Source organism: Neophocaena asiaeorientalis, unplaced genomic scaffold (assembly GCF_003031525.2).
Source record: "Neophocaena asiaeorientalis asiaeorientalis breed wild unplaced genomic scaffold, Neophocaena_asiaeorientalis_V1.1 scaffold44, whole genome shotgun sequence".
In the NCBI taxonomy this organism is placed as follows: Eukaryota; Metazoa; Chordata; class Mammalia; order Artiodactyla; family Phocoenidae; genus Neophocaena; species Neophocaena asiaeorientalis.
Genome location: NW_020173678.1, coordinates 2008143 through 2032451, shown reverse-complemented (window position 1 = coordinate 2032451; position 24309 = coordinate 2008143). Strand labels below are relative to the sequence as shown.

General features: G+C 48.9%; 1 protein-coding gene across 8 annotated transcripts in view; it reads right to left on the bottom strand.

Moving 5' to 3' along the window:
* The window catches only part of PPP1R12B (protein phosphatase 1 regulatory subunit 12B), a 148079-nt gene that overhangs the window by 107694 nt on the left and 16076 nt on the right, over window positions 1–24309 (bottom strand). For 3 of the 8 annotated variants that reach the window (XM_024749641.1, XM_024749642.1, XM_024749643.1), the window contains exons 1-3: window positions 14028–15069; window positions 13476–13516; window positions 8108–8290 (exon numbers count right to left, since the gene is read on the bottom strand). In XM_024749641.1, coding sequence (XP_024605409.1) covers window positions 8108–8290; window positions 13476–13516; window positions 14028–14429 — 626 coding nt within the window. In that variant the 5' untranslated portion in view covers window positions 14430–15069. Of the gene's footprint in view, window positions 1–8107; window positions 9236–11561; window positions 11640–13475; window positions 13517–14027; window positions 15070–15119; window positions 15203–16658; window positions 16860–19455; window positions 19569–24088; window positions 24283–24309 lie in introns of those variants that run through there. The other 5 variants (XM_024749648.1, XM_024749647.1, XM_024749645.1 and 2 more) reach the window with 4 other exon arrangements.

The window sequence follows — 24309 nt, the reverse complement described above, 5'->3', positions numbered from 1 at the left end:
AATTATCACCATAATCAATTTTAAAGCATTCTGATCACCCCAAAAAGAAAACCCACATGCAGTACAGTCGCTTCGCACTTGGTGTTTTTAAATACAGACCAACAGCATCTTTCCCGCTGGCTAACTAGTGCCATCAGATCTGGCCCGTCATCAACTTCAGGACACACCAGCACTTTACCCCTGAGAAAGGTGCCAATCAGGTGTCAATCACACATGCTCTTTTATCACCATTTAAAAGTTACTTAATTTAATAGCTATTGAAAGGGATCGTTCAGACTTATTTAGACATATTTAGTACCAGCAATGCACATAACCCAGTAGAAGTAACGTGAGCACCGATGACCAAATTCACACACGTGTGGGGATGACAACTGGCAATGATGAGATGTCCCGACGGCGGAGCTTGTGGGACGTGAAAAAAGCGGCCCCCAGAATCAGCACCACCCAACGCTGCACGACATGGCACGTGCTCGGTGACAAAACAGCAGAAACCGTCTTCCTAACTACAGCGAGAAAGGAGTCAAGCAAGCGTAATCTTTAACAGCTAATGAGCTAACACAGTACTAATCGTACAAGCAGCCCAGAAACCTCCAGCGCGGCGATACTTAAGAGAATGTACCGACTGCTACGCACACTTCACTCTTCCTGCTCCTGGTTAGGAAGACAGAGAACTAGTTACACCAGCAGAGAAAAGCCTGGTAAGTTCAGCACTGCTGCGGTCCCTCAGGGAAAGAAAACACTCACTTCAGAACAAGAACTGAGAGAGGCTGGAGGAGCTTGGGAACCTCTTCTCTAGAACGCCTCCTTGAATTGACAACTGTCTGACTTCAGCTTGGAGACAGGGAGATGAGTCAAACAACTTTAAAAAACCATGACTCAGTGTTTAATTACTTGGTTTAAATTTCTGACATTCCAAAGACGATGCCAAATTAATCTGCTGACAGCTTCACTTAGTGGAATAACTACCCAGCTTATAAAGACCCCAAAGGATTCAAGAAGGTCGACACGTGTGGTATGTATGACTCGGCCATAAACAGACCAAACAAAGCAAGTTGCATGTGAGCTACCTGGGAAAGACAAATAACTTTAGCTTCTTGTAGAGAAAAACTGTTTTGGCCATTTCTACAAGAAAAGAAAGGGCACCAATAAAAAAGAAGGTGTAAAATTCAGGGCTGGGGCGAGAGGATCAAAGGCGGGAGCCCGCAGACTCCAATATTAGCCCCGGGAGTTGTTGACACTGTTGCTAAGGAAAACCTGGGGCTTTCGGAATGAAGGCAGCCACCACGCCCTGCGACAGCTGCTGCCTGCCCTGACACCCTGTCGCCTTCTGCCAGTTGCATGCCATGTGCCCTCTCCACCCTGTCGTCCGCCAACCCAGTCAACCCCTTCACAATCGGAGGACGCTGGTGGTTTCTACCGTCCTCAGGAGCAACCCCAAGATGGGATGCAGTGATCAGAGTGCCATGAAGGCAGAGGCTGCCGCGCTCCAGGCACTGATGGAGACGGACTGGCCCCTGGACCAAAACTTTTTAATCCAAAAGAAGAAATGGTTAGTGAGTTCAATGCAAAGGAAAAAGAGGCCTGAGTTATGGTCTCCACTGCGCCTGACTCAAGGTGTGACATCAGGCGAATCACTCCAGGCTCTCAGGGCCTCGGCATCTCCATCTGCAAAACAGGGGCATAACGCCTCTTCCTTCCCATCAGGTAAAAGGAACACATTGCTCACAGGGGAGCTTTTCAGCAAAAAAAAAAAACAAAGAAAAAGAAACAAAATTTTAAAAAGGAACTTTGTAAATCCAAGGTTGTGCCCTTCTCAAAAGTAATAAACTTTCAGAGGTCCTGCCCTGAGCTTATGTAACAAAATCACACATTATCTAGAATCCTGCATAAATTATCTTGACTCGCTTGACTCCTGTGTCTACTCTTCAATGACTGTGGCCATCTTCACAGACTTACATCATAATAGAGACTGTTGTCCACAGGATTAATTTTTTTTCAAGCTCATCTGCCCCCCCCACCCCCATTACAATGGCAATTCTTCATCACTCTGGAACTTTGGAAAATACAGGAAAAAAATAAAAATAAAATAAAAATTACCCATCATCCCTCAGAAAAGTCTAGTGTTCACCTTTCCGTGTTGATCACCTTTCCGTGTTGATCACGGTTTGGTATCATAATGACCACTGTATCCAGCCCTGCCTCCTGACGCGTCTGTAATCATATGTGTAGTTCACAGGCTGAGTGAAGGGCCCCCCCCCCTTCCGGAGAGCCGCACCCCACCCCCCGCCAGTGCTACACGCGCCCACTCCCCCCTCTTCGAACAAACCCAGCTCAGAAAGGGAAAGTCAGGTGCGCCGGTTCCATGGGAAGACCCACACCCCAATGCACGAGCTCTAGTTACCCTGCAAACAGGGATTCTTTCTGAGATGACTTTTCTGCTGGTCAGGGCTTGCTACGGCCAGTTTCAAGACCCATTTGCCTGACGCTAATTGTTTCCAACGGGACCTGTCAACACAGGCTCCAGGCCTCCATTTCCCAGCAAGAGCCAAAATGCTTCCACAAGGAGCTGGTTACAGAGCAAGCTGCAGCTTCACGAGAAGAATTAGTACCCAGCATGCTCTTTCAGAAGGGAAATTTAGCTGTTTTCAAAACATGTGCTTGTTTTCTTTCAGCGTGTGTTTGTCTGAAGGAGAAACTGAACAGCTTTAATTCTGTAAAGGCTTAAATGACGTTTTATTCGATCAAGCCATTCCCCGGCTGAAAGCACTCCAGTCCACAGCTCTGAGAGAAGAAGTTCAAGTTTCTCAGCACAGCACAGACAGAAACTACACCATGTGGTTCCTGCCCGCCTCTCTCTAGCGCCACGATTTCCAAAGTATTCCCAATGGAGTACCAGTCAGGTTTCTGTGAAAAAACAAAACTAATCGATGGACACAGAAATTTGGCAACTGTGCAAATTCTAACCAGCCCCACGCCCTGGAGAGGAGCGATCCCCAGGTTTTGGAGCAACCTGTGTTTACCTGTGTTTAAGCCGTCGTTTCACAAATTCGCTGGGCCACAGAACACTTTTTTTCTGCATCTAAATCTACTTCACACAAGACACCTGCGGAAACGCTGCACTGGCCTTGCCCTCCTCCCAGTGCCAGGCACAGTGAACTTGTCCCCGAATTTCTCAGGTCCCTCTAAAATACCACCCTCCTGTTACGACCAGCCTCTCAAAACTCAAGCCCAGGCACCTCCTCTGCGGCCCCTTCGCTGCCCCTCTACTCCAGACCCGCTCTGTTCCCACATCGGACACTGTGCTGCAGCTTCTGAGCTGCCTTCCACACGGACACGCGCTAGCTTTTCCCTGACCTTGGACCCGTAACGCCCCCGCGCCGGGCACACGGCAGCCTCTCCCTAGACGGCTATTAGACGCCTTACACACGCAGGTTCCCGTAGCAGCTCTCTACCGGATACCGCGGTGCGGCTGCAACATCTTCTGTCTCAACAGCCACTCCTGACGCACTGACCTCACTGCTCCTCTAGACGCTCGCTCTAGCTTTAGTACAGCTGGTCACTTCGAACTGTTGTTACTGTGAAATCAAGTTCCTATCTTATGGCAAGACAAGAACAATTCAAACATAAGCCCATCTGCTCTGCCCTCTGGCCCCGCTCTCCCCCTTACCGTGCAGGGCGTACCTGCACTTTACATCGACCTAACCTCCGTCGGCAGGAACACCCGCTCAGCCACGAAGAGCAGTGTTCTCCCAGCACCAACGAGACAGCGCCTTAAACATAACCTTCCTTCTTGATGGGGCCACGATGACGCTCAGACGTGGCTTGTGTGACCTGTCAGTAAGACGTCATTTCGCGTACAGCCTTGCGTCTCAAGAACTTACGCTACTGTGCTGTGACCTCTAACGGGAGGAACAGTTCCTGGAGCTCGCTGAGATGTTCTTCCGGGTTATAATCCTCAAATCTGGCTCAAATAAAATTCTCCGCTTCTTTCTGAGATCAACTGACTAATTTTCGTCGACATCACCAACTGAAGTCACGGTCTGAGGTTTCTGTCTGCCGCTCATCTGCATCCTGAGTATCTAGACCCTGCCCCGGGAGCTCTCCCTCGTGGTGCCTCTCCCTCGCCAGTGTTCACGGTGTTCTGTGTGAGTTTGTCTCTGGTGGGGACTGTTGTACAGAAATCCCTTGGACCCCAGGTTGAAGATGTGTTTATCTTCAAGGTATCTTTGAATTTGTTTGTGCCATGATGGCCCCAAAATTTTAAGAGTACAGACCTACTTCCTATGTTAAATTCTTGGCTTGGGATTTCCAAACTATATGGGTAGTAAAAATATCCCATAAAAGATTTTTCTGACAACAAAGACTACTGTATAACACAGGAAACTGTATTCAATATCTTGTAATAACCTATAATGGAGAAGAATCTCAGAAAGAATATATAAACATATTCTTTAAAAAATATATACAGTCTTTTTTTTTTTTTTTTAGGTAAGAAGTGGATTGATTGATTAATTTTGGGGTTGTGTTCGGTTTTTGTTGCTGCGCACGGTCTTTCTCTAGTTGCGGCGAGCGGGGCCTACTCTTCGTTGAGGCGTGCGGGCTTCTCATTGTGGTGGCTTCTCTTGTTGCGGAGCACGGGCTCTAGGCACGTGGGCTTCAGTAGCTTTGGCGTGCAGGCTCAGTAGCTGTGGCTCACGGGCTCTAGAGCGCAGGCTCAGTCGTTGTGGCGCACGGGCTCAGCTGCTCCGTGGCATGTGGGATCTTCCTGGACCAGGGCTCAAACCCGTGTCCCCTGCATTGGCAGGCGGGTTCTTAACCACCGTGCCACCAGGGAAGTCCCTATATATATTCTTAAGAAAAAAACCTGCCTGGACTCTTGACACATCTTTGGACCGTGGGCAAAGAACTGGGCAGCCCTTTGAGAATTCCAGCTCTACTCAGGTTCTTGGTGGTGGATCCAAGCCTAGTCAGGTCCACAGCCACGCGTCCTACATCCACACACGGCACTAAACCAGAGCCTCCAGACTCCAGGTCTCATTCCACCCTGGGCCGCTCAGACCATTCTGGCTTCTGGGGTCTCTTCATTTTTGTCAGCTGGGAGTTCTCTTTCATTCTTCTGAACTGAGCCACTCTTTCGTCTGTTTATAATAGGAACAGGGCCCTGTGGGCCTGTCTGCCGTGCTGCTGGAACCGCCTCCTAAACAAACGTTGAGCACATTCACTCTTTTCCGTCTCCTCCAACGACTACCTCAGTGCCAGCTACTGGTCTTCTTCACGCTCGCTCCTCTGCAGGGGTCTCCTAACTGGTCACCTCACATCCATTCCTGTCCATTCTTCCCCTGTCCACTTCGTATGTAATACTGCAACCAGAGTTTAAAAGGCAGAATTTTTAAAAATGTAAGTCACGTCAACTTTTTTTTTTGGTCTCAAATCTTCTACTGACAGATGACCGAGAAATTCTACTCCTAGGTACACACCCAAGAGAAATGAAAACATATGTTCACACAAAAACTTGTACATGAATGTTTATAACAACATTCTTCAAATAGCTGAAAGGTGGAGACAACTCAAATGTCCCCCACCCTATGAATGGCACACAAAATGCAGTATATCCACGTAACGAAACAGTATCCGGCCACGAAAAGAATAAAGTACTGACGCACGCCACAACACAGATGAATCTTGAAAACACGCCGCTGAGGGAAAGGAGCCAGTCACAGAAGACCACATACTGAGTCCATTTGGATGAAATCTCCAGAGCACGCAACTTGACAGAAACAAAAAGTAGATGAGTGGTTGCTTAGGCCTCGGGGGCAGGGGGAGACGGGGTGGCGACAGCTAAAGGCTACGGGGTTTCTTTTTAAGGTGATGAAAATGCTCTAAAATTGACTGTGGGGATGGCTGCGTTGAACTGGTGAATTACATGCTGCGTGAAGCACATCTCTGCAAAGCGGTTCAAAAAACTCTCACCATGGTTCTCGGCACATAAACCCACAACCTCCTCGCTGGGGGTGAGACTGCATCACGGAGCCCTGCCTGCGCCGCGGGCCTCACCGCAGACGGCTCTGTCCCTCACTCTCTACACTCCAGCCACCATGTCTCCTTCCAGCTTCTCCGAAGGATCGAGCACCGTCCCCCTCCTTGGTGTCTCCGCGGTGGCTGTCTGCTCTGCCTGGAACGCCCGCCCCTCCCCCTCACCTGGCTGTGTCCTTCTGTAAAGCACCACGCACAGCATCTATCACAAGTGCAATTACCCTCATTCCTCTTCACTAGCGTATACACTTCGCAGCGGCTCAGACCACACTCATCAGCTCATGGCTGTGCGGTCTGGGCTTGTCACAGTACTTGGCAACAGCAGGTGCTCAGCAAATTCTGGAAGGAATAGACGCTGCTACAGATCAAGTGACTGAGTCCAACAGCTCTTTATCTAATACCCTCCCAGCTATTTATCTTGTGCCAGCTATTTATTTTATTATCTAATAATTATTATTTATCTAACGAATATCTATACCTATTTTGTGCCATCCCTAAAGTGCACTCATCTTGATATACCACATTCATATTACAATTCATTACTATCTTGACCTAATTCTTTTATTCTTACATTTGCTGCTCCTTGAGGAAATACATCCTAGTTCTATAAAACATGTGGCACACGGCTGGTACTCAATAAATATCTGTGGCTTGAATAAAACTTCTAAAACAAAAATCACAATCTGTAACAGGTTATCGATCACAGGTTATAAAATTCCCAGAAGACAGTAATCGTTTCTCTAGATTTCTCTAAATAATGGTTCATGCAACTAAGTATTTAATAATGCAGTTTGATAAAGAACCTGGTTTACGCATCCTTCCCGGGACCATGATCTTGATGATGAACTTGACTCATTTCACTTGTCTCAGCTCAGGAGGAGTTTTTAAAGGGAGTTTTTTTCCCCAGCTAATGAAAGATTGCTTTCGCATTTAGTTTCTAGATGAAACTAACAGTATCTAAGTAACGTCTGAGCTATGAAATACATAGACATTAAATACTGAAGATTGATTTATTAAAACTTTCCTGGCTGTAAGCCTATTAAAAGATGACAACTGTTAGCTCTGCAATCTCTTAGCCCAGAAAATGGAATTTCTTCAAGTTTTACGTAAGGAAATGAAAAAAGAAAGGGAGGAAAGGAAGAAAAACACTCTTTTTCAACTTAATATCTTCCTTCTGTTTCTTCTCAAGATGCATGTCTTAGAGCTATCTTTATAATAAACGAACGTCTAAAAAGTTTAACTCATTGTACCTTGTAGCTGAAACGACACGCTGCCTTGTTACACACATAGACACTCGGAAATATACACCTCCTTCCTTTGGATATTCAAAATAAAATGAAGTCAAAGTGAAATCTAAATTTTGGTAAGATTTGACCTCTTTTTCTAGTCTTAAAAAAGGGATAATTATGGCTTCAGTCTTTATGTCGATCTGAAACTCCCAAATGGAATGCATTCTATTTTTACCACTCCTTCTAGTGGAAGAAAATGGCCTGCTCTCCTTGGTCACACCTTCCATGGTCACGCTCAGAAGGTTCTCTTAGCTGCTGCCTTAGGTCTCTCTGAGGTCCGCTCGCGGCTGCTCCCACCACCCCTCCGAGGAGCCTGCAGAACAGCTGGCCACCGTCCCTCTACAGTATCACCATGTACCGTCCACTTCCAATTCATCAAAACTGCACATCCTAGCTCCGTTTCTCTGAGCCTTTTATCATACCACTGCTCTTCTCTGCTGCCAGCAGTCGTCGTGGGCCACCAGAGCCAAACCAAAGACGCTTCTCTCTGCCCGGCTGCTCCGTCACAAAAGGGGGAAACAGTGCCTGACAGCCATCTCTCTCGTAAGACAAACAGAAAGAAGAAATGCCCACAGATCCATAACAGAAGAAGTACCTACGTTAAATAATCAGAAAGAATTAAGATCTCCACCAAAAATCTCCCAGAGGCAAAAGAGAAAACCCAAGCTGTAACATGAAGACTCGTTTTCACAGAAGCACGTGCGGCTGGGGAAAACACTTCACGCCCACCCCGCTACCTACTACCTCAAGGCAGAACCCCACAAGTGACATCAGTCGTAACACACCTCCTCCTCTCCCTGGCTTCCACAGAGGAGTCCGTTCCAGGAGTGGAGAGCAGAGCAGCAGCTGCAACCCCATTGGCAGTGCTAGGTGGGGGGCGATTCGTGATCACACAGAGCGGGGTGCCGCAAGAGACACCGTCTACTGTTCTCTCCGCTGCGGAGTCAGCCTGGGATTTGTAAGGAGGCCTGAAATCAAAAGGACACAAGCAGAAAGAGCACGGTCAGGCACGCACACGACAACGCAGTGGCAGAGGCAGAGCTTCGAGGTGGGTTTACCCAGAGCATCTGCTCGCTCAGCATTTGTCTGGGGTTGGTCTGCTTTCTTCATTCTGAGCTCTTAAATCTTAGAACAGTGATTACGCTTTCCGTCTGATATCTTCTGCCCAAGCAGTTATGTTTTACGGAAAATATTTTTTACTTGAGATTAGAAAAAAATTGGTTTTTGATTAGCTATGGCACAAGGCAAGATAGTGACACATGCGAGAGAGCTCTGAATGAGTCCTGAGCACCATCTGGTCTCCACACACACACAACAGACACTGAAGTCACTTACGATCACGTCACTGCCCTTCAGTCCCGGGCAGTGAGTGCCTGCGGTGGCCTCACAGCGGACGGCCGTCCTCCTGGATCACCCAGACACACTCGACAGACACTCCACAACCTCACCTAGCTTAGCAACTGCTCTCTTTCCACGGAACCAAACGCCTGATTGTCCGTATTCGTAACTGCAGACAGGAGAGACTGAAACCAAAACTAACAGGATTCTACACGCAACCTTAACTACAGACTTTCCAACAGCAAGCTGTACAATTACATTCATTTACATGAAAACAAGACCTTTGTTTCTTAACAAAGAGTTGAGATCAACCATTGGCTTTCCACCCAAAAAGCTATCATTTGTGATGTCACAGCTTGTTGCTGGGGTAACAGAGATCCAAAATTGATACTCACAAAGATGGAGAAAGAAATGAAAATAATGAATGCTAGAAATCTGGTTTTTGCACCTACTTAGAATTACCAGAATGCTTCTAAGTAGCTATAAGCTCATTTTCAAATAATCACATTATCATAATAAGCTTGAAAGAATTAATCAGATCATAAAAACCTAAATATGTATGGTACCTAGATGCCAGTATAAAATTAGAACAGTTTTGAAGTGGTATCTAAAAAATACAAGCCACTTCTCCAGAAGCAATTAATAGCTCAGAAAAAAGGTGAAATTTCACATTCGTTTTTTAATTCAAAAAATGAAGGCAAATAATTCCTCAGACTTACAAGATGTATGAGCCTATAGGAAGCACTAATAAAATCAGCCAGGAACAAAGCTATAAACTCGTTACACTTATCGAAACCTTACATGGAATTCCTTTTAGCTTAATAACACGCTTGGGTCTCTGCAATTTCTTGCGCTGGAGAAATGCCAAGGATTTTATGTGTCAAATTACAGAGCAGGATTCTTACTATTATCGTGAAATATATAATTTTACAAGGAGGTTGTTAGGATCCGAACAGAGGAAGCTCCAGAGCAGGGATCAGAGGCTCTGGAACCACCTGGGGCTGAGTGTAACCTCTCCGATCTCTTCCCTGTAAAATGGGGATAATGCTGCCTTGAAGTGCAGGGATCTTGTGATGATTAAATCAAATGTCTGTGGAACACTCAGTATAGTACCCACAATAAAAGATAAACTCAGTGGAAAGAAAATAGTGAAAAAGAAAAGAGCCCCCAAACGCACAAATCTAGGCTCCAATCCTGCCGTGGTTGTTCCCTCCTGGCCGAGCGACCTCGGGCAGATCATTACATTTTTGGTCTCAGCTTCCTCATCCATAAAATGAGGATAATGTTCCATACACTGGAGGGCTCTTTAGGACCATATGTAACACAGCCAGCTGCCTCACCCATGTTCACGTTCCTTTCCCTCCTTACTAACAGGACCCTATCATTCAAGGCATCAATGCGCCTAGCTAAAAATCCACACTTTTCAAAGTCTCCCGGGTCGCTAGAGGTGGCCAGGGAGACACGAGCAGAAGATCAGTGCGTCCGGGGAAATTCTCAGTTCAGAGGCATTCCCTCTTCGCATACTTCCCCCTTTCCTCCTCCTCCCTGCCTAGAATACAGCCATGATGGCTAGAACGCTGGCAGCTATTTTGGACCATTAGGCAACCCATGGAAATGGAAGCCACGATCTAAACATTGTGAAGCGGAAAGACAGAAGGAACACAGACCCTTTGGTGGCTCTGGAGCTATGTGCCAGCACTGCCTATTTCTGGACTGTCTTAACTGAGAGAAAAAAAATAAACCTTTAAAATAAACCTAGTCAGTATTATTTGGATACACTGTTATGTGTGAGTAAAGCAAGTCCTGATGTAATACTGTACGGTACGAGCCCCATGCCTGGCACACGCTGGGGTTCAACAAAGGGTGGCCATTACCATTCTTTCCCAGGCCTCGTTCTGAATTAATCAGTAGCCTCTCTGTGCTTCAGTGTCTCCATCTGTGGGGCTAACGTTAACCATGCCTGTGCAAAATGGATTGTTATGGGGCCTAGTAAATGTATAAATAATCATACAGCACTGTTAGAAGCAGTCCATCATAAGCCACCCCACCTGGCCAAACAAATGAGCCCCACTTTTGTCAGGAAAAGAAACCCAGCGACCAGTCAGGCACCAGTCGGGTACCACCACCAGCCGTGTCCTTGCTGCTACACTGGCCTCGACGACATTTTTCATTTTCTTTGTGTCAGCTGTAGAAACAAGACCCAGTGGAGGAGCCCCTGTGCTGCACCCAAAGGAAAATATCTCTGACCACATTCACAACCACAGCTGAAGTTCTGCCCCAGGTTCACATGACACTCTGCCCGTGCCACCCCTCGGATGAGCTAGAAACCAAGAAGGTGTCAGCCGGCAACAGAGTGGAGACAAACACACATCTCCTCCTTCCCGCAGCGGGTGCCGGAAAAACACTCACTGCTGGAAATTCTCAGAAGGGGGCTGTAGGAGGCTTCCGGGACAAGAATTAGCGTCCCTTTCGATTTGGGTTGAATGCCATCTTCCAAAAAGAGTAAACAGAAGAGATCCCTCCTGATACTTCCTGGGAAATTAGCATAAATGACATGTGGGCTGTTCGTAACACGCGATTTAGCACAATAGCCAGGCCCTTACGTTGTAACCCAGCTGGGAGAGCTACCAGGAGGCAAGGCCTAAGCCTGCCCTACGGTTACCTGACGAGCAGCTGCTGCCTGGCCGACACAGGTCAGAGCAAAAGCGTCCTCACTGACGCAGGGACACTCTCCAGGAGTCCGGAGTCTCCTGGCTGGAGCCTCCAGATGTGACTCCAGCGGCCCCCAGCAGCCTTACCTGCGTGGTGCACAGATGCAGCAGTGTCTGCACTGAGTGGAGCGGGGGAGCAGGCGGCGGGCTGCCACCTGCCGCCCCAGAGCTGGAGGAACCAATGGTAATGAGTGAGGCAGCAGGAGGTGGGTTGTGATTGGCTGAGAGGTAGGGGCTTGAGGGGCCACTACGTCCACCACAGGACGCACTGCAAAACAGCACACGGTCACTTCCTTCAGGACACGCTGCTCGCCCCCCGCCCAGCACCACCTCCCCACCCAGACTACGCGCTTAAAGGAGGTGGATGGAGAGAGGGCACGACAGCTGGGAAGCGGAGGGGCCCAGCCCAGCTCGAGCGGGGCCCCAGGCAGCACGCAGGCCTCTGACCATCACCCCACAGAGGGAAGGCGCGGGGAGGAGGAGAGATGAAGAGCAACAGGAAGGAGGGAGCGGAGCGCACGGGTGGAGTGGGGCTGGGGGAGGGGAAGACGGGCGGCAGAGGCAGCGCGCTGGGAAGAAGAACTCCAACACCCCCGACAAAGTCACGCAACCCCAGCTGCTTCCCAGAGACAGAAGCAACACTGCGAAAGCTAAAGTGAGCCCGAGAATCTGCAGAGGGTTTGGAGCAGGGACTCAGGATTAAAGAGTAGAGAAGAGGACAGAGGCCAAAACGCCTTGGGAGGATTTCAAGGCTTAGGTCTAGCAAGTAATACTGTACAGGCAACAGAGGACAGCTTTCCCCTGTCTCAGCTGAAGACAGGTAGGAACCATCTCAACTGCGGCAAAAAATTATTTGGATTAGAATTTTTTAAAAAACTTCTTGACTATAATAGTAATGAAACACTTGAGGCGGGGGTGACCCAAAAAAGCCAGGAAGACTTCTTCGACAAAAGATGCATTTTACTGGGCTGTTATAAAAGGAATTTCTGCCTAAAAAATAAGGAGACTGAAAATGGAAAGTTTCTGAGGTTTGGCATAGTCCAAGAATGACAAATGTCTATCCACACTTTCTGTTTGAAACAGTGATTGTGTATGATTCTTTCCTTGTGAAAGATCATAAAATAAGATTTGTAAAATAAAAAAGTGCTTTAGGATTACAGAAGAAAAGCTTTGGAAGTCCAAGGTATAGAGCAAGCTGTAGAAATTTTCTCAAACATGCTCACATAATTAAGCACGCTTCCCACCCTAAAGAGGAGTGTCCCCTCTCCTCTGTTCACCATGATTATGCCAAACGACATCTATGAAACCAAACACTACTCACTCCATCCATCTGCTGATGACTTGGATCCAGAAAGCCACCAACCCTACCACAAAACAACACCAGGCCTGAACATTAAAGATGAAGATGAAGATGCCACCTTCATCTTTCCTAAGTTCTAGAACATTCTTTTCTTAGAGAAGTTTTCTTGGTCCTGGTTTCAGCTTGGATCCAGCTATAAGGAGTAATAAGTTATCTATTCAGACTAAGGCCTCACCCTCAAAGACAAACAGGCAACAGCCTCATTAAAGCCAAAAACACTGAGGCTGTAGGACGAAGCTTCAGTGGCATCAATGAATTGTACTTGCTCCCTTTCAAAGTTGAGCCCTCTCTTACAGGACGTATCTGCAGAACTGAAGGGCGTTAAAAGGTGACAGTGGCTGTTTGATTTATGGCACAGTCCCCACATTCCAACATTAACTGGTTGACGAGATTATTCCTATCAAGTGAAAACAGGTTTTGATCCCAAACACACAGTCTGTGGCCAAAGCCTGTGCCTAGGGTAGCCAAGAATCACCTAAAAACCTACTGATGAAAGCTGTGGCATGATGAGGCAGTTGGAGGGGTTTGGTTGAGAGAGTACAAGTGAAGAAAGAATTCAGAGGAAGCAATGAGAATCAGATTCCACCACATCAGCAGCGAAGTTCAAATGGAAATATTAATTGAGTGTGTCTTATAGCTTAATGGCTCTGGCAAAGGTGCCTTGCTTGCTGGCTGGTACATGGCAAAGAAGATAACTGCAGAAAGGGGTATACAGGTGAGAAAAGGGGAAGGAAACCCAGGTACCTTCTCTGCACCAGACTTGCGAGTTTCATATCTTGATGGATCTGAGGGCCATTAAAGTCATAAAAAAAAAAAAAACAACTCAAGTCCCTAAATTAACAGGCTTCAATATGAAATTTTTTTTAATGCAATTAACATCTGTCCCCATCCTGCCCCCGCTACACCCTACAGGCCCCTCCCTCCCTCCCCCCAAAGCGTGACTTGAGCTGAGGAAGGAGAGCTGGCTACCGGGCAAGGGCGACTTAAATTCAGTCCTGCTCAGAGTCTACCCAAAGTCATATCTGGCTGAAGATTTTACAGGACTGAAAGGACGGAGTATATATTCAGATCTGTCTGTGGGGAGAACTTGGAATTAGCTTACTCTGATTCAGTTAGGGAAAGAAATTAACTTTGATTTAAAATTACTTAAGATGTCACTCCCAAAAAATCTAAAAGCAATTCAGTTCTTGATTCGTTTCTGTCGTGCTAACTGGGTATAAAAAGGCATGCAATTTACTGCCCATCTGCCCACGGCCAGAGTGAAGGAAACCACCTCCCAGCCTTGGAGCCTGGTACCTTTTCAGGTAGGTTGTCACGTAGGTGGAAGGGGCGGCCATCTGCAGAGATTCGCTCCCCTCCGCTCCGTCCCTCCGCAGCTGGCGGGCGGGGGGGCCACTCCGCACCAGGTGAGCAGCCGACTCTCTGTGGATGCAGGACGGACACAAAACAAAACACTGGCCCCGCCCTCTGTCCAGGGCACGGCATAAACTGGGAGGTGGGGGGCCGGGCAGGCGGAGCGCATGTGGCTGCAGAGACAGCAACAGGGCCCTTTTCGAGAGATAGGTGTTCATACACCTGTCTCCCCGCACAGACGGGGGACTGGTTAAGGCTTCGTGTCTGCCTCCTTTTAGCAACTTCAAAGCCAACCCATCTCAGTAGGTACCAACTGCTTGTGGTGCGGATCTGGAGCCCTTTCATAAGGAGGGGTCACTTCGTTCCTCAGTTAGAAAGCCTGGCAGGGCCGCTCAAAGTAAGCAGAGGCAGGACGGGGGAGGCAGAGAGGACGTGCGTGCAAGTGAAGGAGCCTCCTCAGCTTCCTACATGGGCGACGGCCAGGAGCGGCCCTGGCACCTCTTCCTAACCACAGCTGGTAACCCGGGGAGGTCCCCCAGGGCAGTCCTTCCGAAGCTTTAATGCGCCTTTCAACCACCGAGGGGACTTTGTGCAAGCGCCCATCTACTTCAGCAGGTCTGGGCGGGACTGAGACTCTGCATTGCTAACGGGCTTCCAGTGGCCCCGGTGCTGCTGGCTGGAGGACCGCACCTTGAGAAGCAAGGCTCTAGCCCAGGCTCTGCTCTGAGATGCAGCGATACCTCAACATTCCCATATTCATTTTAACTGATGAGGAAGACTTTACTTACAAATTAGAAGTTGATCAGTTCAATTAAATAACCACATTTTTAGTGTTCCCCAGGGGACAGGCCCTGTCCTGGCACGAGGAGCGCCTGAGCCTCCGGTGGACACAGACCCCATGTGCACAGAGCCAGCTGTGGACTAAAGCGAACCCACACGGGAGAGTCGAGCTGACGGCCCAGCACCGGCAAGGCGCGGGCGGAGGGCTAGGGCTCCGGGGTGGGAGGGCGGCCGTGGGGCCCCGGTGCGGAGTACCTGTTCTCCTTCTCCTCCAGGTCGCTGGCGGCGCTCAGCCTCCGCGGCCCCAGTGCGCTGAAAGAGCTTCTGCTTTCTCGCTCCTGTAAAATCAAAACAAGGAACGCACAGGGAAGGCAGAGTTCTGACACAGTGTAAAACATTTTGGGTAAAAAAGCAGAACTTAATATACCTATATAATCTTACTTCCAGATTCAATACCAATTCCAGTTTGAGTGGTATTAAAAAAGGTTAGCATTCAAAGGCTCATTCCCAACTCTCCTCCATTAAAAACCAACATGTAGGGAAATAGTTCTCATGGGAAAAGTCAGGGCCATCGAACAGGAAAGAGCAGCACCAGTCACACCAAGCAGCAGCCCTGCAGAGACAGGGAGCTTCTGAAAGGCCACAGACAGCAACTGCGCTCTCAAGTTCTTTTCCTCGAAATGCAGCCTCAGGTACAAATGGGCCCCAGAGCTAATCCAGCCCACACACCTCGGGCCCGAGTGTCTCCGGAAACCCAGGACCGAGTGAGGGGTCTGTGGTTAAAGGAGACCCAGCCCCAGAGAGGTGCACCAAGCGAGCCCCGTGAACTCTGGAACCCAGAGTGAAGACACAGAAACGTGCTCCTTCTGGATGAACGGTAGATGAGAAGGCAGCCGGATCATACATCAATTAATGAAACAATGAGACGCTAAAATTTGTTTTTCTAAGTGCTACTCTGCCTGGGCCTCATCAGGACTGAGAGCCCGAGCGAGGGACTCTGCTTCTAAACGTAAAAAGAATAAATACTGTTACCGGTTCAGAGGGACCTATCAGGACTGAGAGCCCAAGCGAGGAGCTCTGCTTCTAAACGTAAAAGGAATAAATACTGTTACCGGTTCAGAGGGACCTATCAGGACTGAGAGCCCAAGCGAGGAGCTCTGCTTCTAAACGTAAAAGAATAAATACTGTTACCGGTTCAGAGGGACCTATCAGGACTGAGAGCCCAAGCGAGGAGCTCTGCTTCTAAACGTAAAAGGAATAAATACTGTTACCGGTTCAGAGGGACCTATCAGGACTGAGAGCCCAAGCGAGGAGCTCTGCTTCTAAACGTAAAAGGAATAAATACTGTTACCGGTTCAGAGAGACCTATCAGGACTGAGAGCCCAAGCGAGGAGCTCTGCTTCTAAACGTAAAGGGAATAAATACTGTTACCGGTTCAGAGGGACCTATCAGGACTGAGAGCCCAAGCGAGGAGCTCTGCTTCTAAACGTAAAAAGAATAAATACTGTTACCGGTTCAGAGGGACCTTTTAGGCCGTATCCAAATCTTCATGCTTCTGACCCACTATTTTGCCCCAGGTAAGGAGGGTAAGGAAGAATGAGCAGAAGGTATATGCCAAAAGGAAAAGGGGTCTCTTTCTTTCTTGGCCAAGCAAGTAATAGCAAGCAAAGAGCTACATGATTAATCAACGTGCCTGTCTCCTTTTAAAGACTCTGTACTTCCAGAATCAAATTAGGGACTAGAAAATGTTTTCCTTTGTTCCCGAGGTTGCACTGTCACAGAGGGAAACTGCACCTTTTCTCTGGTGTCCAGCACAGTGGAGATGCGGGGGCTGGAGGCCGAGCGGTGGATGGACGCGCCCCGGTCCCGCAGGGCCTCCCTGGACCTGGCCGCCTCGCCCAGCACGTTCTGGCTGCCGGTCTTCCTGAGGCCCAGCCTCCACGAAGACGGAGACTCATCTCTGGGCTCTTCCGGCTTGTTGAAAAGGCCGGAGAACTACGAGGGACGAAGCAAAGGAAAGGAAGGTCCTGTTGGGTCTTTCCGTCCCCAGCTGAGCTCCGTGGGGCGATGTGGGGCGGAGCAGGGAGAAGCACGCGGCAGGCCAGGCACGCGCAGGGCTCCCTTTCTCTTGGGCCAGAGACAGCCTAAGAAGCTCCCACCTGGCAGAGCTGCTGGAGGAGTACGACAGCAGGCTGAGTGCTGACCCAGGCCTGATGACACGCCCCCTCCTGTCCGCTGTGTGCCTGGGGACAGGACACCTCACCTCTCCAGGCCTCAACGTGCCCATCTGCAACCCTGGCAAAGAGCTTACCCCTCTTATAACACGTGGACACTGGGAAACACAGGGCGGGCCAAGGTGTCGCTACGTTTCAAGGTCCTGTGATGAGACTGCGGCAAGCTGATGGAAGGTAACATGCACACAGATGCTAAAGGCCACTCCACTCAAATTCTAACTGCTTATTTCAAGACAATGGTTTATTTGACCAAGGGCAGCAGTTCTAAGCATTTCAGATTTCAGCGAGCAGCAAAATTAAAAAAGAAAAAAAAATGGTACAAGTCACACAGTTGCCAGTTTTAAAATTTTGCCAGAACAGCTTTCAGAAATGGATTACCATTTCCGGTACCATCATTTCATTAAAAAAAAGAGAGAGAGAGAAGTAATTTTAACATTAGAAAAGAAAGCTTCATGGAAAGCTTCCACTATCCTTAACCATCTCATCCTGCTATAAACCACAGAAAACATCACAGACTAGTGTCAGCCTGAAGACCAGGCTGGGGCACATCTGGTCTACAGACCATCAGCCGTAGGCCTCTTCCTGGGCCGTGGGGGGCTCTGCTAGAAGCGTCGGTCCTTCTCCAGAACCAGGCCACCTCTACCGCCTGGCATAGTGAAAACGCAATAGAAATGTAAAACCATGCTTAGATTTTTCTCTTTTACCCGATCATCTGAATGGATATATTTACGTACGCCTTCCAGCTTCAGAGAATCAATCCTGTCAGCTCTTTATAAGCCACCCTGGTTCTGAGGGGAGAAATGTCTTTCCCAGCATTCTTTTAGCAAAGTAGAATAAGTATGGGTGTGCGTTTGTATCTTTTTTAATTTAGGACTTTTCCTCTTAAAAAAGCAGGCGATTTAGTCACGCGCAAAGCAGGGGGAGTGCGCAGGACTGAGACACTGGACGCTCCCAGGAGCCAGCATGCAGCTGAGCCTCTGCTGCCTCGTCTCCACAAGGACACCAGAATGCCACCTGCACATTCACGAGGCTCTGGGAAGATCAGTAAGTTAGGATCTGCAGAAGTACAGAGCTGTCCAAGAGCTGCACTCTAAAGAGCTCGGGCCCGCTCTCCTCAACATCAATCCCACACGCTGAGGAGCCGCGGCATCACCGGCGAGGAGCCGGCGGCTTCTGAGCGGCCTGGGGAGGCTGCCGGAGGCACTCACGTATTTCAGCAAGTGCTTTCAACCTCTGCTCTCCACTCATCATCCACTATAAGGACTTAACTCAGGAAAGTCAAATGGAACATGAGAAGTAAAAGAAGAAGAGCAGTCATCAGAACAATCGAGGCTGGATGCTGGCTATCTTCCCAGCCCAACTGAGCTTCACATACGCTCACCTCGACTTCAGATACGAAGAAAATAGGCAACTGACAACACTTCCTTGGTCCCGGTTTACTAGGGCCTGTGTCATCTAAACACACTGTAGCCAAATTTGTTTGGTGATGGCTTTATACTTTTTTAAAATATACTGTGGGCAAAGTCATGGACACAAACATTGTGTCCACTCTTCCAAATCCACGTACTGAAGCCCTAACCCCCAGTGTGATTATACTTGGAGACCAGGTGGTTGTCTGAGAGCCAGGAAGAGCGCCCTCACCATGAACTGAACCCGCCAGCACCTTGATCTTGGAGTTCCAGCCTCCAGACCGTAAGACATAAGTTTCTATTTAAAGCCACCCTGTTTGTGGTATTTTGTTATGGCAGCTGAGCTGACTAAGGCAGGAATATAAAGATGTGGTACATATATACAACAGAGTATTACTCAGCCATAAAAAAGAGTGAAATCATGCCATTTGCAGCAACATGGATGGACCTAGAGAGATTATCATACTAAGTGAAGTGAGTGAGACAGAGAAAGACAAATACCATACGATATCACTCATATGTGGAATCTAAAAAAAAGGATACAAATGAGCTTATTTATGAAACAGAAACAGACTCACAGACATAGAAAACAAACTTATGGTTCCCAAAGGGGAAAGGAGGGGGGGGAAATTAGGAGTTTGGGATTAAGAGATACACACCACTATATACAAAATAGATAAACAACATGGACCTACTGTACCGTACAGCATAGGGAACTCTACTAAGTACTTTGTAATAACCTATAAAGGAAAAAAAATGTGGAAAAAAAAAGATACATATGTATGTATAACCAAATCACTTTGCTGTATACCTGAAACTAACCCAACATCGTAAATCAACTATACTCAATTTAAAGAAAAAAAAAAGCATGAATGTACCTTTAGGGCCTTTCTAACTGTACGTTACTGCAATAGTGGGAAATATCCAAACTAATTCCAAACTACTCACTCTCCTGGCTGAAGAGGTGGAGGAGATGATCTGCGCTGGTGCTGGTGTCTGCTCTGCGGCACTACTCTTGCTTTCAGAGTTGCAACGGTTGATGATGGCTCCCGGCTTTTTATCTGTTATTTAAGACAGGAGAAGCAACAAGTACAAGTATGAAAACCTTATCTGTGTGTATGTGTACTTTTCAGCTAACAGAAAGGGTTTACCCATTATCAAAACAGATCATTAGGGCCATGTAATGCTTGGATTCAAACTACTATGAAACCTCTGGCAACCACTGTCTCTTATAAGAAAACAGACTCAAGTGGAATTCCTGTCTTGACAGGTGCCACTTCTAATCCCCACATGTATAGATGACACTATATGTCACATATAAAATTCATCAGTAAGTACACAGTAAGAATCTACCCTGTTTGGAGGGTTGGGCAGGAAAAGCCAGAGAAAGTATAAGATAGACCTTGCTTTCTAGGCAGTTACAAAAAGAAGAGCCGTAAGATGTAAAATAATCATGGTAACAACACAAGGCCAAAGACGTCCGGTGCTGAACTGGCTGATTTAAATCAGCAAGTTCTCCGGGGGTCAGAGCAGAGGCAGATCGTCTGAGAGAGGGAACGTAGGGAAGACACCGTGGGGGAAGCCGGAGGGCACAGAGCAGCAGGAAGAAGGGCCGGGAAGTCACAACACCCACGTCCGCTGGTCAGGAAAGAGGCAGCCACCAAGTGACAAGGGCTCTTGGGGTCACAACAGGAAATAAAGCCAGAGGGTCGTGTAGGACACTGTGGTGACATAAGTGGGAGGGGTCCCTCACGGGGCGCTGACAGAAGTCCCGTCTGCCTGCATCCAGCGGCTGCTGGGCCTCTGGTCCCTGGACTCCAGAAACACAGCCCCAGGGTAACCCACTCATGAACTACGGGACAGTTTTAAGCCACATCCTAGATGTGGGACACTGGGCAAGTTACTTAGCATACTTGAACTTCTATTTTCTCACTGATAAATCAGGGACTCAAATTCTTGTCTTGTGAGTTGCTGTACAGATTAGAGATAAAATGTTTTAAAACTGCATAACTCAAGATTAAGTCCCTAGAAGACAGTTTATTATTATTAACGTCACTGTCTTTGTGGCTACCGTGAATACTCAAGGCAGTCTTTGAATACAGTCGGAACGCCTCTACCCCCAGGAGACGGACCTCACTGAGTCCACACCCTGTGCAGTACCCCTCACACTGACTCCGGGCTTGGCCGTGTGACTTCCTGTGGCCCCGGGGACACGGTAGAGGCCTGGAGAGTGCGTGTGCGCGGAGCTCGCCCCCTCTGATGATGGCTGGAATTCAGCTGCCGTGTGAAGCAGAGGCTGGCCTGCCTGATGACAAGAGACACACGGCCCACTTGCCCCAGACGTCCCGGCAAGCCACCGGGAAGGGAGAAGGCCACCCCTCGGCCACGCACCAACTCGCCACACTCGTGAGTGTGCCGGCACCGCCACACGGACAACAGAGAAGCCGCCCCGGCAGGGCCCTTCCCAAACTACCAACCTGTGACACTGGGCGCGTACAAAGAGTTGTGCTACCTGCCACTAGGTTTTGGGATGGATTGTTATGCGGCAGTAGATAAGTAACACGTCAAATAAGTAAAAGAAAGGGAAAAACAAATCCAAGTCCAACTGCTTACATTTACCTCAAAATACAATTAACATTCCTCACAACTACGTTCGTATGTAACACACAGGGAAACTGTCAGTTTATGAGGCTGTACCTCTGGAGGTTTAAAAAGAGGAGACATGCACTCAACAAGGGCCTGCTCAGGGTGCGCACGCGCGCCAGGCAGCACCTGGAGGTTCAGGCACCACCCACTCCCCACGCCCTCGCCAGGCTGTGCCGAGCACCTGCCCTGCACAAGGCCCGGCGCTGGGCACCAGGAAGGACGCGAAGGTCAGCAGGACACACGCTGTGTCCCAGCGCCCCCGCAGCTCGCTGGCGGGGAGAGCAGAGCAGACGAAGAGGAGAACCGAGGTAACACGAATGCTAAGTAGTCCAAGCAACACAAAGGCTCCAACCACAGCTACAGGAGTCAGAAGAGGGGAGGAAACCTTGTAGCTGTGACGACAGGGCTTCACAAAGGACGCTGCTTTGAGCCGGGCTCTGAGTCAGCAGTAAAATGTCCACAGACAGAAGTGCGCAGGGAAGCCCACGGCCGCCGCCAGCTTCTGAGACTGACCCGCTGGAGCCTCGGTCTCCTCCTCGCTCCTGCTCGGCCTTCCTGACGCAGAAACACACATCCTCTGGGGCCACCCCTACTCCACCGACTCCATCTCACCTCCCAGACCCCGTATGTAGCTCTTTTCTGACGACCCCTCCCCTGGGGAGATCTTGCCCTCGCCCCCAGCGTGAGCTTTCTGCCCCTGCTACTCCGAGGAGCCCAGATCAAAGTCGGGGGCTCGGGCACTCCGCCCACAGCTGTGAGCCCCAAGTCACCTCACCTGCGGTGTCACTTTCCCGTTCTAAAAAGTGGAGGCAATAATACATCACCTCAGAGTGTGGGTGTAAGGATTAAATTAAAATGTGTTAAGTGTGTCGCAAATTCAAAAGCTGTATATAGAGGCTACCCTGGTGGCACAGTGGATAAGACTGCACTCCCAATGCAGGGGGTCCAGGTTCAATCCCCGGTCAGGGAACTAGATCCTGCATGCTGCAACTAAGACTTCACGTACCACAGCCCGTGTGCTGCAACTAAGGAGCCCGCCCACCACAACCAAGACATGGCGCAACCAAATAAATAAATAAGCACTGCATAAATGTGAAGCGTTACTATGTTCTGTGAGAACCGTCCCATGTGTAGATGTATTTCTGATATATTCGTGGGAGGAGGTGAGCTCTGTGTCTTTCTATTCCGCCTCCTTGATCTCCACCCTAAAATGTCACAATAAACCCCCAAATTCAATGCAGTGTTTTGGACTAGTGAACACCATTGGCTGCGTTTCTCTCTCTCACGTGACGTGGGCTTTATTCATGTACACGCCTTCCTATCCCCCTACATCCCCAAGATACATTCAACAAAACGTTCAGTGGATGTGGCTGCCTGTCATGTGCCAGGTGCAGTGCTGAGACCTGGGAGTGACACGATTGGAATTCCCAGCCCAAGGGCGCTGCAACCGAGAGGAATGAGCAGTGCTGGGGGCCACACGGCGGGGAGAGCACAGGGAGGGGTCCCTCCTCTGCAGGTTCCTGCACAGGAAAAACCTAGAGAAGGACTCTTCAATCTGGCAGACCCTACAGCTTCTGACGGAAATCATGCAATAAACATCTGATGGCCAGGAACAAGTTCTACAGCACGAATAACTGTTCAGGGGTAGAACACTCAGGCTTGTCTGGGAACTCCAGCGATCCAGCTTGGATAGCACACATCCGCACTTACAGACAACACTGGAAAGGTCAGCCGGAGCTAGACTATGAGAGGTCTTGAAGGCCGGGCCACAGGGCTTGGGACTTACTCTGCAGGCAGAGTCAGGAAGGTGGTCATGGAAGGTCTCTGGACAGGAGTGCAGCATCATCAAGGGGTGTGGGGTGTTTCACCCCAGTAGCAACGTGGAGCTGGGCTGCAGGGAACAAGAGGCCTGAGGCCTGGGGGCACATCGTGGGTCATTTCAGTAGCCCAGGCAGTGCCCTCCCACTCCGCCAACACCTTGGTAGCTAACACAGTGACCCGGCACAGAACAAGTCTAGATGCTCACTCCAGACAATACTGGAAGCCTAAGACATGTAAGCACTCAGTACACAACACAAATGTTACAAAGATGAACACGTACAGATTGTGACAGACACTACACTGGCATTTCCAGAGCCAGCTGTGCCTGCTTAGGAACAGCAATTCAAGACTCAGTGAACAAAAGGTCGTCTCCTCCACAGACCTAGCTGGGACCGTCTGCTCTACACAAGCAAAGGGTCTCTAACTTCCTCTGAGAGACGGAGACACGGACAAAGGCAGTGCTCTCCTGCAACTGAGAGAAACCACGTCAGTGAAGGCAGACCCACTCTACAAGAGCTGGGGCCCAGCAACCGAAAGAGCTGAGCATCTTCGTGATGGGCAGCCGGCGAGGGCAGAGTCAGAGGGAAACACAGACTTCACTATTGACATAAACTGAATGTGGACTCTTCCCTCTAACTTGGTCCTCTCACTGAAGACACTGCATCTTCTCGTGGACACCAGTCTGAAGAAATAACATGCCGGTGACTGCAGGACACGGGCAGGTGAAATCTGAGTTTGTCATGAGCTCCCAGTTACCCACGAGGACTCCTCTGCGGCAGGGGAACCTCTACTCAGCAAAGCCCCACGTGTCTCTTTCCTAAGTGTTTGCCTTACTGTGTATCAAAACCCCAGGCTAATGTATGGGTTGGCACTCTGACCACGCCCAGCACCCAACTCTCACCGCTGGGGTTCCTGTCTCGCCATATAACAAACTTAAGGAACTCCTATGATGTATATCATCAACGAGAGTCATAAGGGTAAAGATGATTTTGTTCCTTCTTCAATCCCCAAATCAGGAATCGAAGGAGCTTCACATAATGGGAAGGAAAAAGAAAAAGACTTGGAGGTTCTGTTTAGGGAATTGGTTCCACCTGAGGGCCCTGGCATCACCTGCCTTGTGACAAGCAGTGGCCCCCCGTGCTCTGCAGACAGAGGGTCTCGGCATCACCCGCCTCCTTCTCGGTTTCTGACTCAGAAGCCTCATCTTCACCTTCGTCCTCGTCTGAGCTGGAGCTGCTGGATTCTTTGTTTTCATCCTCCATTTCTTGGGGCTTCGGTGTCTCCTCCTCATAGAGCAACTTCTCTTTGCTAAATGAAAGACGACAATTTGAGCAC